The 13,939-nt window shown below is 38.2% G+C and overlaps 6 protein-coding genes across 8 annotated transcripts in view; 2 read left to right on the top strand and 4 right to left on the bottom strand.

The window, feature by feature from the left end:
• Window positions 1–6: 6 nt before the first annotated feature.
• LOC108561191 (BRCA1-associated protein) lies at window positions 7–2,127 on the top strand. The gene is made up of 6 exons (XM_017919026.1): window positions 7–87; window positions 153–405; window positions 458–622; window positions 680–855; window positions 908–1,761; window positions 1,825–2,127. Exons 1-6 carry the CDS (start codon window positions 36–38, stop codon window positions 1,924–1,926), a joined length of 1,602 nt encoding a protein of 533 aa, XP_017774515.1. The 5' UTR covers window positions 7–35; the 3' UTR covers window positions 1,927–2,127.
• A 221-nt stretch (window positions 2,128–2,348) lies between these two features.
• Window positions 2,349–4,072, bottom strand: LOC108561172 (TRAF-type zinc finger domain-containing protein 1-like). The gene is made up of 4 exons (XM_017918989.1): window positions 3,787–4,072; window positions 3,210–3,664; window positions 2,806–3,147; window positions 2,349–2,738 (listed from the first exon to the last, which is right to left on the bottom strand). The coding sequence occupies exons 1-4, from the start codon at window positions 3,822–3,824 to the stop codon at window positions 2,416–2,418; spliced, it is 1,158 nt and encodes a 385-aa protein (XP_017774478.1). The 5' UTR covers window positions 3,825–4,072; the 3' UTR covers window positions 2,349–2,415.
• Window positions 4,073–4,359: 287 nt separating this feature from the next.
• LOC108561166 lies at window positions 4,360–4,922 on the bottom strand. The gene is made up of 3 exons (XM_017918984.1): window positions 4,814–4,922; window positions 4,473–4,750; window positions 4,360–4,416 (listed from the first exon to the last, which is right to left on the bottom strand). Exons 1-3 carry the CDS (start codon window positions 4,920–4,922, stop codon window positions 4,360–4,362), a joined length of 444 nt encoding a protein of 147 aa, XP_017774473.1.
• Window positions 4,923–5,011: 89 nt separating this feature from the next.
• LOC108561176 (protein HGH1 homolog) lies at window positions 5,012–6,401 on the bottom strand. Its single transcript, XM_017918994.1, has 3 exons — window positions 6,244–6,401; window positions 5,274–6,192; window positions 5,012–5,209 (listed from the first exon to the last, which is right to left on the bottom strand). The coding sequence occupies exons 1-3, from the start codon at window positions 6,329–6,331 to the stop codon at window positions 5,098–5,100; spliced, it is 1,119 nt and encodes a 372-aa protein (XP_017774483.1). The 5' UTR covers window positions 6,332–6,401; the 3' UTR covers window positions 5,012–5,097.
• Window positions 6,402–6,861: 460 nt separating this feature from the next.
• Window positions 6,862–7,932, bottom strand: LOC108561177 (protein phosphatase inhibitor 2). The gene is made up of 3 exons (XM_017918995.1): window positions 7,725–7,932; window positions 7,415–7,582; window positions 6,862–7,354 (listed from the first exon to the last, which is right to left on the bottom strand). The coding sequence occupies exons 1-3, from the start codon at window positions 7,811–7,813 to the stop codon at window positions 7,084–7,086; spliced, it is 528 nt and encodes a 175-aa protein (XP_017774484.1). The 5' UTR covers window positions 7,814–7,932; the 3' UTR covers window positions 6,862–7,083.
• Window positions 7,933–10,115: 2,183 nt separating this feature from the next.
• LOC108561194 (trichohyalin) overlaps window positions 10,116–13,939 on the top strand; it is a 16,783-nt gene continuing 12,959 nt past the window's right edge. For 2 of the 3 annotated variants that reach the window (XM_017919037.1, XM_017919038.1), the window contains exon 1: window positions 10,116–10,400. The gene's annotated coding sequence lies outside the window, so the exon portion shown is untranslated. The remainder of the gene's footprint in view (window positions 10,401–13,939) is intronic. The other variant, XM_017919036.1, reaches the window with a different exon arrangement.

Below are 13,939 nucleotides of genomic sequence, written 5' to 3'. Positions count from 1 at the left end.
AAAAAAAAGCGTACATAACAAAGGTGATTCGAACAATGTCAGATCTGGTGTCTAAGTGTGTCTTGCGGCTGGAAGTTACTGGAAACAGTGAGCAATACTTTCTTGTCTTATGAAATACATTTACTTTATTAATATAATTTATTTCTTTCCAGAGGAAGTCTTAGGGGCTGAAGCTATGGATGGAAACTCCAAAGCCAGGGGTCAAAGATTGGCAAGAGATATTAGTGTGGAGACCTTCCCCAGCAAATTAGAGAGCCCCAGAGATGATTGGGGCATGATTCCAGCACACAGTCGTGAGGCCACACCAAAGTTAGATGTATTGGATGAGCAGACAGAGATTGGGTTCTTCAGTGGTAATCCTTTTGTAGAGATTACCAAAGGCATTCTTCATTTGTATAAGGAAGAGTAAGGATTGTGCTATTGTTTGGCAATGAGTTATAATTAAATAAAATTGCAGTATTCTTAGCAGCAAAGATGAAGCGCTTACACTATGTCTGTTGGCGGTGCCCACTTCTATGACGTGCCATGATCTGCTTGGATTCACCGCTCCATGCCATTCGGAGATAGCACATATCCGAGTACTCAGAGACCGTCTACCAAATCAGTACATGGCTTTATTAACGTAATTCAATTGATGTTTCTTTTTTCGATTTAGGTGTTAACCAATTTGAGATTGCAGGTTTCGCACGCATCCATCAGCCAGAGAATTTTACGAGACCTTCAATGGAGCACCATTCAACTCATTGGAACCAGATGTATTGTGTAGGGCTGTTTGGGTTTCAAAAGTAGAGTGCGCGCAAGATGATCTTCCGCCACCTGGGCACACAGAATTACCCATCTGTCCAGTCTGCTTAGGTCAGTACAAATTTGCTAATGTTGCGTTGTATTGAACATTGTTGATTTACAGAAAGGATGGATGAGTCTGTGGACGGTGTCTTGACCATACTTTGTAACCACACCTTTCACTCGAGCTGCCTTGACCAGTGGAGCGACTCGACTTGCCCTGTATGCAGATGTGTGCAGAGTCCAGAGCAGGCTGAGACGTCAGAATGCGAGAGATGCGGTAAAAGCGAGAGCTCGGCACCATCTCCGGACGCTCTTTGGATCTGTCTCATCTGTGGGCACGTAGGCTGCGGCAGGTATCAGGGAGGCCACGCTGCATCCCATTATCGAGAGACAGGTCACTGCTATGCTCTACAGCTGGGCTCTCATAGAGTTTGGGACTACAAGGGAGACAACTTCGTGCATCGTCTATTGCAGAACAAGGCTGATGGTAAACTGGTCCCAGCTGAAGGCCCTATTCCCGAATCTGAGCAGGCACAGGAGAAAGTAGACTCCGTTCAGTTGGAGTTTACCTATCTGCTGACATCGCAGTTGGAGGAACAGCGGATGTACTTTGAAGAGAAGCTTGTGCAGTTCGACTACCAGGCTTCCGAGGAAACCAAATCTCTTCGTGACAGGTTGAGTCTAATAGCGGAGGAGAACAAGCAGTTGAAGAGTAAATTGGCGGTGTCTCAGAAAGAAAAGTCTGCTGTCGAGCGCCGTCTCGCACAACAAATTGCCAAGCTGAACACAACGTTGCAGGCTCTCAACGACGAACGCCACTTGGGCAAGGCGCTCCGCAGCAATCAAGAACAGTACCACAAGAGGATGACCAAGCTGGAAGGAAAGCTGGAGGAGCTTGAGGCCACACGCAAGAAGCAGATCGACGACCTCAAGGAGCAGCTTAGAGACGTCATGTTCTATATCGATGCCAAAAACGTAAGCTATTAACGTAATTTTTGATACTGAAATATCCATAACTATTTTTCATTTTATTTCAAGACGATCGACAAGTCTGATCTAAAGGAGGAAATTGCTGAGGGCAGTGTGACCATAGCAGACGCGCCACCACCGAAAACCAAGAATCGCAGGCGCAAGAAGTAGTAGACGCGTTCCTGATAATGACTATTAGCGCATTTGCAGTTCACTTAAATCTATCGTTTCCGGTTTTTTTACTCTTCGGTCTTTGTACAAAGCGAAATTTGTCCTTTTTTTCTTCTCTCTTTTTGAGTCATCTGGAACACTCATGTTAGTTTTAATTTATAAATCGCATGTATTTACAATTAAATTACAAATATATATATTTTTTCTAATCAGTAATTTCTGTAAGATCATTCATATGTTTTACGTTTTATTTACAAATATCGAACAAAACGGAAGAATAAAATTATTCGTTTTAAATTTCGAATATTCTAGCTGTAATTTCTAATTCATGATTTACTGTTTTATTTTATCATAGAAGGAAGTTCAAATTAAAAATAAAATTATGTTTTATTTTAAAGTTAATTGCAAAAAAAAAGCAAAGATATAAGCATATTATTGTGTGGGTTTACATAAATTTGATAGTCGTCAGTTTATCTACAGAACGCGCTTTTAGAGAATGTATCTTTCTTCGTCGCCTCCGACTCCTACTGTTTCGCAGGTGGCCTGATGCCTGAGCAATTGAGAAGCCGGTATCATGTCGCAGCAAAACTCGCAGGGTAGATCGACCTCTGGGCTGGAGGGTTGCTGATGCTGCGGAGCTACAAAGAACTCATCCAATTCCGGTGATTTCCTGCGCCGTGCAAGGTCAGGTCTGCAGCCAGTCTCGTGCTGCACCAGGTCCTCATGAGGGATTGGCGTGCCACAGAATTCACACGGTATCGTCAGCTCCGTTGGCGGATTGCGACGTCGCGACGGCGGCATTGGCGCAGGACCTGTAATAAATCGAGAATTAATTTAACGTGTTCTCATTGTAACCGCAATTATAGTTTGAAAACGTGCCTTTGTTATGGTTGAAGTGGTTGCGTGGTGAAACACCGCTTGACCTGAGCGGAGCGGTGATGCTTGCCGAATCGTGCAGCAGATTCCTAATGTACTCTGTTTTGCAGTCTAGACGCCTCGAGAGATCCTTGTATGTTTCCGTCTTCTCCTTAGAAGCGGCACCGGAAGATGAACTGTACCGACCACTGGTTGAGGGCGGGATGTAGTCGGCCATATTATAAAGTGGAGTCATATCGAAGGGCCGCAGTGTCGGCAATCTGCTGCGTCTCTGGTAGAGCGGTTCAGCCGTTGTGGCTGATGTCCTTTGCGTGGATGAGTCCCACGAAGCTCTAGGTCCTGGCTCTAAGAAATAAATATGCAAGCTATCAATAAATATGAAGATATCAAAACAAAAATAGACGGACCATCGTTCAATTTGATGAAGCCGTGGTTCGAGTCCTCGTGGATCTTTTTGTACTTGAACATGACAAATTCGCCGCACTCGTTGCATTTATCGGTGCGAGTACCACAGTAGTTCTCGTGCTCTTCCAAATCCAATTTAGGCAGCTCTAGCTCGCAATATTTGCAAGCCAGAAGATCTTTAGGTTTAGATTTGACCTGCATTCCAAGATTACTTGAGATCGTCTCCTGCTTAAACATCGTCTCCTTTACAATCCTCGCCTTCACTTTCTGCTTCGGAGGTTCCTCATCTAAATCCTTCTTCCTCGTCGTTGCACCCGAAGCACCACCATGATGTGTCCTCTTATGTTCCGCCAAAGAACTCTTTGGAACCGGCTCCTTGCACAGAGAGCAAAGAGCGATGTTCCTCGCACAATGGGCCATGTGCATTACATAATTCGTCTGCGGAATCTCCTTTTTGCTATATGATAAGTACAAAAAAAGAAGTGAATACGTATTCGAATCGAATTTTCGTCGAATAACCAAATTTGGACAAATAAAATCGTTTTTGCTCTATATTTGGCTCGACCGTTGGATGCTCACCAATTCGCGCAGAGCTCGTGCTCGATGGCCTCGGCCATCTCTTGTTCGTATACAGAGTCCACTCAACAGCAGACGAAGACCAGCGAGCTTTGGCACTTTTCGAACAAAAACCACGGCAATGACTTCTAATGCACTCGCAACAAAATACAACAGACGGTCCGAAGATGTTGTCTAAAAATATCGGTTTCACTTTGTGCACGTTTAGCATGAGTGTGTGGGAAATTATATTTAGAATTCACAGCTCTCGCGAACGAATAAAGGCTCATCCACGATAATTTACCGCCACCTTCCAAATGAATATCTAAAAGTACACTACGATCTGTAGATCACATACATAAACTCTCAGGAGACCCCAATTTACACTAACCAATACATAGTTATTTTAGAAAAATATGAATCATACTATAAATAATTGCAAATCTTTCAACTGGGATAAGAAAGGTTTTCCAAAAAATGGATAAACTTTCAAGTTGAATTTAAAACGGGTAAAATATTAAGACTTATTAATAAACAAAATTATTATCTATAATTTTATTCGTAAAATATTGATTTGTTTAAACAACGATGCATAACTTATTTCTTCGGATTTTCATCTAATGAATAGAAAAATTGATCCTCTTCGCCGTTGTCCTAAAGAAATAAAATGATCGTTAATCCATTAGGAAACCTTGTTTTTTTTTGTTTACCTCTGATGTCTTGGCCCAGAAGCATTCGGTAAAGAGGAAGGCCCGTTCGCACCTATCCACCGATTTTATAGCTGTACAGGTGTACATAATATACTCGAGTACCGGAGCCTGGATTGTACCGCTCTCCTCCAAAAGCGCTCGCATTTCGTGTAACTCAAAACCGCCTTCCTCGTCCATCCATCCGTATTGCGTGAATAGACAATGAAGGAAGCACTTAAAGTTATTGGAAGACTTCGATTTGCTGAGCTTCTTGTAAATAAGCACCTCGTTCATGGTCCCTGAAAGGTTTCTTATATTTAGATATTTGAATATAAAATCTTCGAAGAATTTCAAATTATTACTTAAACTAATAGGGGATGTCTGGTTGCATATTTTGATGAAATTCAAATCAGTCTCGAAATCGGCCAAGCAGATTGCCAAAATGCAAACCAAGAGCGCAACGCACTTCATCTTTTCACGAGAAAGAACTAACCGGGAATGGATGTAGATCGAGACCAAAATCAGTATTATCTTTGACTTCCGTTCGAAGCGTGGGATGAAGCAAAATTTCTTATCGGGTGAGTTCAATAAACTCTTTTTTTTTAAATATTTTATATTTTTTTTTTTAATTAAAATATGAAAACAATCATGAATTCTCCTCGGTCAGAAACTCCGAGTCCATTTTGTGGAACTTCTCCGTCAGGTCTTCGGGCACGTCAATCTCCTTCAAGTTGTCTGCGGAAATTTCATCTTCAGTTCTGCAAATACGTAAAAAAATATTAAACATTTGTTCTATACCATTTGAGTATTATTTATTTGTACCTGATCAGTATATCGACGAGATTTTCGCAAGCCAAAAGCGCTTTCCTATCCTTCTCCCATTTGTGCAATTCTCTCAAGATAATGTAGGCGTTCTTATCTCTCACATATTCCCTGTTCGCTTTGGCCGCGCATAGCTGAATGATAGCCTCCATAAGCATGCAGCGAATATCCGGATCTTCTTCGCGTTCCTTATCCTCGGGCAGGTACTGCAGTTCAGCAGGTAATTTATCGTTATCTTCGTCGTCGTACTCAGTGTTGCCTGCCAAGGGCAACAGCAACTTAGGTAATATATCCACACCATCGCTAAGTAACCAGCTATGATAATCGGCTTCGAAGCAGCAGTTCTTCAGTGTCCCGACTATACCGCCTCTGCGCACCACCGATTCTTTATATTCAGTGAACGCAATCAATCTCTGTATAACGCACTTGTCCTTATCCAAAATGTACTTCCGCACGGTTGGACTCTGCGATAAATTGGAAAGAACCGGCCCAAGGTAATGCAAATTGGCACCCTTGCTGTTGTACTTGTTCTTTGTGAAGGCATTTATAATCACATCAAAGGTAAATTCACTTTCCTCAATTGAACATATGACTTTTTCCACCAGCTGAGAATTCCTAGAGATGTTTGATAAGATCATACAGCATGGATCAGCAATATGAGAATCTTTATTGAGAATGAAATTCAGCACTGTTTTAGTTATATCGTTGGGGGCATGCACCAATTTATTAGTATGATATTTGGCTATGTCCAAGTTGATTAGAGCTGCAGCGCCCTTCGTTCCCGCCGAAATATTAACAAGAGCCAAACATGATTCCTTGGATACAGTCAAATTGGTATCCGAGAGTAGTGTTAACAAACTAAGTAATAATTCTGGAATATCAATTACAAAATCTAGACCCTCCTCGCTACCAGTCAAACCTGAAAGTAATTACTCAGTTTATTCAATAAATAGCAAAAGCAAATATTTACCCAAAACTTGTGAAAGTGCGTAATCCTTAAGATCCAATCTACTGCCTAACTGCAGATATTTAACTAACTCTTTGCAAGCTTCAGACATCTCGAACTGTATTTTACTATATTGGTTATTGTTGTTTCCGATCAAGCATGCTTCCAAATCCACTGTCAAAAAAAACATGAGAGGTATTATGCAACCAAAGTTGCTTTAGAAAACAGAATTTACCGACGTCCTCCCAGAATTGGTCGCAATCTTAAGTGCTAATCCAATAAATGAAACTAAATGGATTGTTGGAAGACGATTAAGAATGTAATTGGTTTTCCGTAGATTACAATGTATAAAGATGATAATATATGTATATAAAATTTGGTTGTATTAAGATTATATATATATATAAATTAGATTTTTTAAAATTTATTTGAACATATTATTTACAATTAATTGGTTCGCAAACGCCCGTTTGCGAAATCCGTCTGCATATGGGAAACTAAATGCCCGTAAAAATATACAAAATAAATTAATACAGTGTTTAAAATGTATACAAAATAATAATAATAATTAATCCATTAATTCAAATTTAAAGAAAAAAGAAAAACCTAATATGTCATAATAACAATTGTAGAATGGCTGAAATTTAGTTAATATAATAAACGTTACTAGCTCAGCTCCGCATTATTATTTTTTTATCAACTATTTCATTTGTTATGTAGTAATTTTGGTGTTCAACAATTGCACGCCCCGCGTGATAGAAAATCAGTCGCAGGTTTCTCTCCATATTGTGTGGAGCTGCTACAATGTTACTCATCTGTATCCCCAAACAAACAAACAAAACAAAAATAATACATGTAATAAATTTACTTTTTGACTTTGCTACTGCTGGAGGCGTTGCAATTCGGGGAGGTCGGAATGCAAGCTTTTTGTGGATCCTCTTCATCATCATCTTCTTCCTCTTCCAGCAACTTTCTTGCCAATTTCACAGCATAGAACTCGTTGTAATGTTTCTTACGCTTGTTCTCAAAATCCTTCTTCTGTAGCCTCTCCTCTTCAGTCAAATCATCATCTTCTTCCTCATCATCATCACTAGGCTGAAGTACTTTAGGCTTTGTGGCTGCACCCAAACGTATCCTAAAATACACAATAATCTTGAAAACAAGCTCTTGATGATTGTACAATTGTTTTATTAACCTTTCAGCTAGATCAGCTGCATCAAGGACATCTATGTCTTCAGAGGAATTCTCATAGTTGTATGGAGTCTTGGGCTCATCTATCTTCATGTGGCCATAGTCCTTGTCTGGAGGATGCAGTGTGGCTAGGATGTTCATCTCATCCCATTTCGCACCACCCTTGGCCTTCCTATTAAGCAAACAGATGACATTGCATACAAAAAGTCCATCCTTTGTTTTCTATTCAGCCACCAAAGGGCTGGGTTGTTTGAGGTTATGTCTTCATGGTAAGCAGTATTAAATGAAAGCGATGGCCGTCTGAAGAGACTTACTTGGGTTTGGATTGTTTATCCGGCACATCGAAGCTGCTCGAATTTTTCAGAATCCCTTTGCTGGGCTTCAGTTTCAAATTCTCGGCCATAATTTTGCTGTCACTGTCAAAAACATTAAAATGACTAATCCGCTCTCAATCACCGCTTATTTAAAAATATCGCGAAAACGTTCGTTGTGCGGGTCGAGGGGAGGCACACATTGTATACGCTCTGTTGCCACGTCCGCATTTTATACTTGTCCTTAGCACTAAAAAAAATGCAATCTGATTTTTACATTTCTTTCGTGTAATCATTGTATGTACTACAATCTTATTTAATAGATTCATTATCAATTTGCATACAATTGACAAACCAAAACTAATTGATTTTAATTGAAATTCGAATTTGTTTTTTGGCAACGTGGTAAAAGGGAATCGTCGCAATATTTGAATATTAGTTCTATTTTTCCTTTACGCTTGAATTTCATTACATCACACCCCTTCGGTGACTGAACAAAAAAAAGTTGAATCATTACAGAAGAGTCTCGAAATAGAACAGTAAAAATAACATTTTAGCAAAACATTAATTCACTTTCGTATAAACAAATTTAAATTAACATTACTCAACGCTGATTGATTACATTCAAATGCACTGATGATTTTCAGAAATTATTATTTCAGTTCCTACCCACTAAAAACGATTGATCAAATTTGTATAAGTGTATTTCAAGCTGATTCAGTCGTCATGCCGAATATCCACGTGTTGTTCATCCTTCAAAGTCGAATCCACCTATGTTGCATTTAGATGTCAACATTTTGGCATGTCTCAACTGTTTACTTCTAAGATTAGAAATGTATTTATTAATAATATATTATAATCTATTTAGAATAACATTACTAATTGAACGATTTTCCGAAAACGCTTAATTTAAGAGCGTAATTATATTTAAAATATATATTTTTTTTCGGTGGCAATCGAAATCCCGACTGTATCAAAATCCCGACTGTATCGAAATCCCGACAACCATAATCCCGACAGTATCAAAATCCCGACTGTATCGAAATTCCGACTGTTTCGTAATCCCGACAGCATCGAAATCCCGACAGTTTTAAATTATTCCGAAACGTAATCACCATCTACTATTATTTAATATTAATGACAATAATTTGAATTTAGAATATTTCTTAATTTTAAATTTTATTAAGGCAATGAAAACAAATACAATAATAAATATATATTGTTATTAATAGTTAATAACAACAATTAATAATCTAATTGCATTTAAGATTATTTCAAATTGTCAAGGTTTATTATGAATAATTCAAATGTTAGTGTATAAATTATAATAATAAAAGACACTGTCGGGATTTCGATACTGTCGGGATTATGGTTATCGGGATTTTGATATTGTCGGGATTTTGATATAGTTAGGATTTTGGTTGTCGGGCTTTCGATATAGACCCATTTTTTTCTAATATATAATAAAGATACTTATTGACCTCCAATAAAATTTGGTCCGAGTTTTGAACTTACCAACATCATAATAGATTGGAAGAACCGGCGCACTGGCATTATTACGGCCCTGGCAAAACACCCTGCATTCAATTATTTTGAATGCAGGGTTGTCCATTCGGTAAAGCCGGCCCTGGAATTCATAATCATTGCGCTATGAGCCGCCCGATTTTTATTCATTGAGTTCGAAATAATTTAGAACAAATTTTCTTCAACCTGAGATCCGTGAAAAACATTAACCAAAATCATGACGATTCGAAGAGACAATATTCAGTATTTCAAGTTTATAAGAAACACAAAAAATAAATATGTTGATACTTGGGAATGTGCAATACATACTAAAACAAGGTATCTTTTTAATTGAACCTGAAAGTCATATTTCAATTCCGATAATTCTTTTACCAAAGTTAATATTTTACTCGAATAATTGTTCAAGTTCTTTTCGTACTTTCCAAGTTCCAAAGGGCGTTAAGTAACATATGGTTTTCTGGCGAAGATGAAAGAAATAAACTCTCACATATGTTTTTTTTTGTAGGTGTTGAAAATGATCTGGATGAATTCCATTTTCGAAATTTCAAAATATCCAATTGGATAGATTTGTTCTCGATTATTGATTAAATTATTAAATCATAGTATAGTACTTTTTGTAGTAAAATGTGGAATAGTCGAATTCAGGTGTTGCTTCGATTAGCGTTCGCGATAATTAGTTGAGTGTGTAAGTATTTATCGATTCTCAAAATTCGTATTTCCATATGAAGCGTTGCATTTGCATATGAGGCACACATATGCACCAGAACGCGTACACGTATATTTATATATGCATGTGTGTGCAGACAGAGCAGTGGCATGTAGTGGGGACAGATGTGAGAGCATGCGCGCCTTCTTAAAATTAGATTCGCAGCGTATTAAGTTTCAGTTCGTTTCAGTTGCTGTGCAAGTCTTGTGTCGTGTTGATGTCTTGTCGCGTTTTTCAAATTTGATACATATTTATATATACAATTGGTGAAGATACACCGAGGAGGAGATAATAAACAAGGGGAAAGATAGAGAGAGAGAGAGAAAAGTATTTTTGTACGTACAGAGTTTTGGAAGATTGTTCGGTCTCGTTTTTTTTTTGTCTGTTTTCTCTTTCCTTTGATCGAAGAACCCCGGCGCACAAAAAAAGCAAAGAAACTAAAAGGCGAGGTAAGTTCATCCTTACCATCTTAATCTCACACCTAACCCTTTACATGCGGGCAGACACAGCCATCTTCCTGGGCTTCTCTCATTACCACATTATAATAATATTTTCTGCTATTCATCAAGACTTCAAGATTCTCTCCTAAGGGTGGATGACTTTACCTCGCGATGTTATCAGACTCTGTGTACGAACGAGTGTGTTTTTCTCTGAATATCTGTCGCCTCGTAACTATAACCCCACCCTGTTAAGTTTAGCCCCCATGTCTCGACTACGAAGAGAAACCGGTTGGTCTCTTCTCTCGTTAACCACCTCGAGAGAACAATGCTGCGAAACGCAAACAACAACAACAAATTAACATCTCGCCCAAATCGAATTCCAATTGGAAATTGCGAGCAACGCAACCCCTCGCACCTGTGCTACCGTCTACCATTTACCTGTATACTATGATGACAAATCATCATGAGGTGTTGCACTAGGCGTGGGCGACTTTTGGATAGGAGGCAACACGGGGGGCGCATTTCTATTTCTGGTATTCGACTTTACGGAAATTCAGTACTGTTACGGCCGACGTCCTGTATTTATAGCGCAGGGAATTTAATTCGGCGAGAGGTGAACGCTATTCGAAGAAGACCACAGGAATGAAGAGCAGAGATAGAGTATGGAGATAGCAGCTCCAGTTACCTCTACCTCGTCTTCTATTCAAATTCGTCTTCCCTACACACACACACACACACACACCGTACAAAACAACACTACACAATTTACTGTTCCGCTAAGCTGGCTCTCCGCATTCCTAATTAGAAAATGGATAATTATGCCCGCTTCTTCGCACACTCGACTCCACTGTTTCTATCTCTTCCCTTTTTTTTTTCGTTTCGTTCTATTCCCCCGAACAAAACAACAACAGCAAAATTTGGATAGTCCAAGCCTCTTCAACGGAGTTTAAAAATATATAATTACCTTATCTTTATGCCTCCTAGAAAACCACAAGAGCAAATCATTTACTCATTAAACGTTCACAATTTCTTAAGAAATCATTGCAATTTTACGTCCCAAGAACATTTGTTAAAACAACATCAACATAATTCAGCTGCATATTGAGCACTGAAGAAACAATTTCTATTCGATCGAAAAATAATTTTGTTTTCGCCATTCTGGGACGAATTACAATAAAAAAATAATTTAGTTTCAAATTTCCATAAAGACTTTCTCAAATTACTAATCATTTACTCAAAACAGAATATAAATCACTTGAGTGATCAAATTGAATAGTAGTTTAGCTGTAACAATAAAAACACAGTTTTTTTTTGGGACTGATGAAGGGCATAGATAATCATGGCCCTGAAGGAAGGACGCTCCAATACAGTTTCAATTATACAGCAATCCTCCATTCATCGCTTCCAATTAGAATCTCATATTACAATATGCATCCCACTGCTAATTGATATTTCAGCGTCGAATCGATGTAGAACGATAACAGAAGGAAACGTAAATTGAGATTTAATGAATCCCGTCCTCTAATTGGATATTTTAATAATATCGGAAATTGCTCATTTTATTTATCCAGTTCATGGATTTCAAAAATCATTTATTTAAGAATTAAATTTGAGTTGATTTAACTGAAAGTTTAAAAAAAAATAGACTAAAATATCATTTATCGAAATTGTCGACTATCTGTTATGCTAACTAATGTTATAGTTGTAGTTACACGTTTAGGTCCGGCATAATCTATAACTTAGTACATTTTTGTTGTTGTTATGACTTTCAGGAGTAGTAAAAGCGAATCTGCACAAAGCATCAATTGTGTGCAAGTGAATTTGTTGTACCTGCACAATTCGCGTCGCACAAGGAGATGTGGTTGAAGGACGAGCGAGGAAAAGGTCTAACGCTTCTGGTAAACAATGCGTTTCCATAAGCAATTTGTTTTGCTCTGCTCCTGCGATGAAAGTTTTTTTTTTATTATTTCTTCCTTCTTCGGATTAGGGTCATCGTCATCTGCATTTCGTGACCCGGTGTGACTCAGAGTCTAGCGATTTTCGCATCTCTCTCATCGTTTTTTTTTCAGAAAGCTTTCATCATCTCATCGTCAGTTCCCGTAAAAAAAATCGCACATTTTGATTAATTCGGTGTTATTAATTGTGACATTTCAAGAGTGCACGGTTCGCTTGGCGTACGTTTCTTCCATTTCTATAATATTCAACAACAGTTTTCGTTCCCAATTTATTGCCGATGAATATGGATGAGGAAAGAGGAAGTAGAAAGAAAACGTATACAAATTACATATACACACACAAGTCTGCTGCACTTAAATTTTGAGTTTTAACAAGGAATATTTGAATAAATTTATATTTCTCAGAAATTATTATTATTAATTATCAAAATCGATTGCTTATTATTACATTGCAATTGCCTTTATTATTATTACGAGACACGTTTTTGCATTGGAAACGCCTCGACACTTGATAATGTTTGCATTCGTCATATTTACATTGTATTTCGATAGTTTATTGTTTGCTTTATATTTAAAGCCTATTTACTAATACTTTGCATTTGCTACTTGCATTTCAGCTGTTAAGTATGCTAGTGTTTTATATTTGATTTGTACCTTAAATTGTCTAGAGTAAACTGTTCACTTATTCTAACTAAATACGCTTAATAATTATTTTAAAAGTTGTCACTTCTTACTTGAGAAAAAGTAGTGGTTATAATGCATGCGTTTCTCTTGGATGTAATTTACGTAAATGTTACTTTAATGTTATAAATCGTCTTCAATTACGTTTTTTTTTCACGTTAATGAAGGTGCGTCGGTAGCAATCTGCGCGATGATTTGTATTCGCGTGTCGGCACGACATACAGTGTGTATGTGTCATTGTTTCGGGTGCGATTAGAAGTGAAACAACGTTTTGATTAATTAAATTAGTTGCTTAAAGAGCTGTTCGTGGGCGGAATTGTATATGTAATGAGTTATATAAATATACACGTTTGTTTGTGGATCAGGACTGCGTGTGTTAACGACCGACGTTCCTTCTTCTTCTTTTTTTATATTCTCGTACATGCGGATACGCCGCAGCCTGATCTTTTTGTTCTTGCTGTTTTTTTTGTTGTTGTTTTTTTTTTGGTTGATGGATTCAGTTTCGATCAGAATGGTTTTGTGAATCGAATCGATTTTCAGATGATGTTGAACATGAATTTGGGTCGTATGGGATATCCCATTACCGGAACGCTAAATTTGTGTCGTAAAGCCAATGTGGAAGATGAAGAAAGGCAAGCGAAAAAATATAAATAGACCATCATCGTCCATCTGAATGCTGTTGGCCCGAGCGACGTGGATTCCTCGCTCCAGGTGAAATCTGGAGCGCTTCACGAAATTTATACCTACCGTCTTGAAAGCGACTGCACATGCATATTTATGATGGTCGAAAGAAGTAATTCTTTTTATTTTCTTTTCACCGGCACAACACGCGAAACCTATTTGCTTTGCACTCGATTAGCCCGCACTTTTCTTCGTTCCGGCGTTTTCTCCTGCTTCAAAATTTCTTCTTTT

This window comes from Nicrophorus vespilloides, unplaced genomic scaffold, assembly GCF_001412225.1.
Source record: "Nicrophorus vespilloides isolate i.1.1-1 unplaced genomic scaffold, Nicve_v1.0, whole genome shotgun sequence".
Classification (NCBI taxonomy): domain Eukaryota; kingdom Metazoa; phylum Arthropoda; class Insecta; order Coleoptera; family Silphidae; genus Nicrophorus; species Nicrophorus vespilloides.
This window is presented reverse-complemented; position numbering and strand designations above follow the sequence as displayed.

Bases quoted from the DNA above. Each gene is read 5' to 3' on its own strand.
- LOC108561191 (XM_017919026.1), top strand. From the start codon at position 36: ATGTCAGATCTGGTGTCTAAGTGTGTCTTGCGGCTGGAAGTTACTGGA. The intron at 406-457 runs GTAAGGATTGTG...ATAAAATTGCAG, and splicing joins CTTCATTTGTATAAGGAAGA to TATTCTTAGCAGCAAAGATG. The intron at 623-679 runs GTAATTCAATTG...TTGAGATTGCAG, and splicing joins CAGTACATGGCTTTATTAAC to GTTTCGCACGCATCCATCAG.
- LOC108561172 (XM_017918989.1), bottom strand. From the start codon at position 3,824: ATGGCCGAGGCCATCGAGCACGAGCTCTGCGCGAATTG. The intron at 3,148-3,209 runs GTCCGTCTATTT...TTTATTTCTTAG, and splicing joins CTTCATCAAATTGAACGATG to AGCCAGGACCTAGAGCTTCG. The intron at 2,739-2,805 runs GCACGTTTTCAA...GATTTATTACAG, and splicing joins CCACTTCAACCATAACAAAG to GTCCTGCGCCAATGCCGCCG.
- LOC108561166 (XM_017918984.1), bottom strand. From the start codon at position 4,922: ATGAAGTGCGTTGCGCTCTTGGTTTGCATTTTGGCAATCTGCTTGGCC. The intron at 4,751-4,813 runs GTAATAATTTGA...GAAACCTTTCAG, and splicing joins GACATCCCCTATTAGTTTAA to GGACCATGAACGAGGTGCTT. The intron at 4,417-4,472 runs GTAAACAAAAAA...TTATTTCTTTAG, and splicing joins TCTGGGCCAAGACATCAGAG to GACAACGGCGAAGAGGATCA.
- LOC108561176 (XM_017918994.1), bottom strand. From the start codon at position 6,331: ATGTCTGAAGCTTGCAAAGAGTTAGTTAAATATCTGCAGTTAGGCAGT. The intron at 6,193-6,243 runs GTAAATATTTGC...AATTACTTTCAG, and splicing joins CGCACTTTCACAAGTTTTGG to GTTTGACTGGTAGCGAGGAG. The intron at 5,210-5,273 runs GTACAAATAAAT...ACGTATTTGCAG, and splicing joins CTCGTCGATATACTGATCAG to AACTGAAGATGAAATTTCCG.
- LOC108561177 (XM_017918995.1), bottom strand. From the start codon at position 7,813: ATGGCCGAGAATTTGAAACTGAAGCCCAGCAAAGGGATTCTGAAAAAT. The intron at 7,583-7,724 runs GTAAGTCTCTTC...TTTGCTTAATAG, and splicing joins GATAAACAATCCAAACCCAA to GAAGGCCAAGGGTGGTGCGA. The intron at 7,355-7,414 runs GTTAATAAAACA...TGTGTATTTTAG, and splicing joins GCAGCTGATCTAGCTGAAAG to GATACGTTTGGGTGCAGCCA.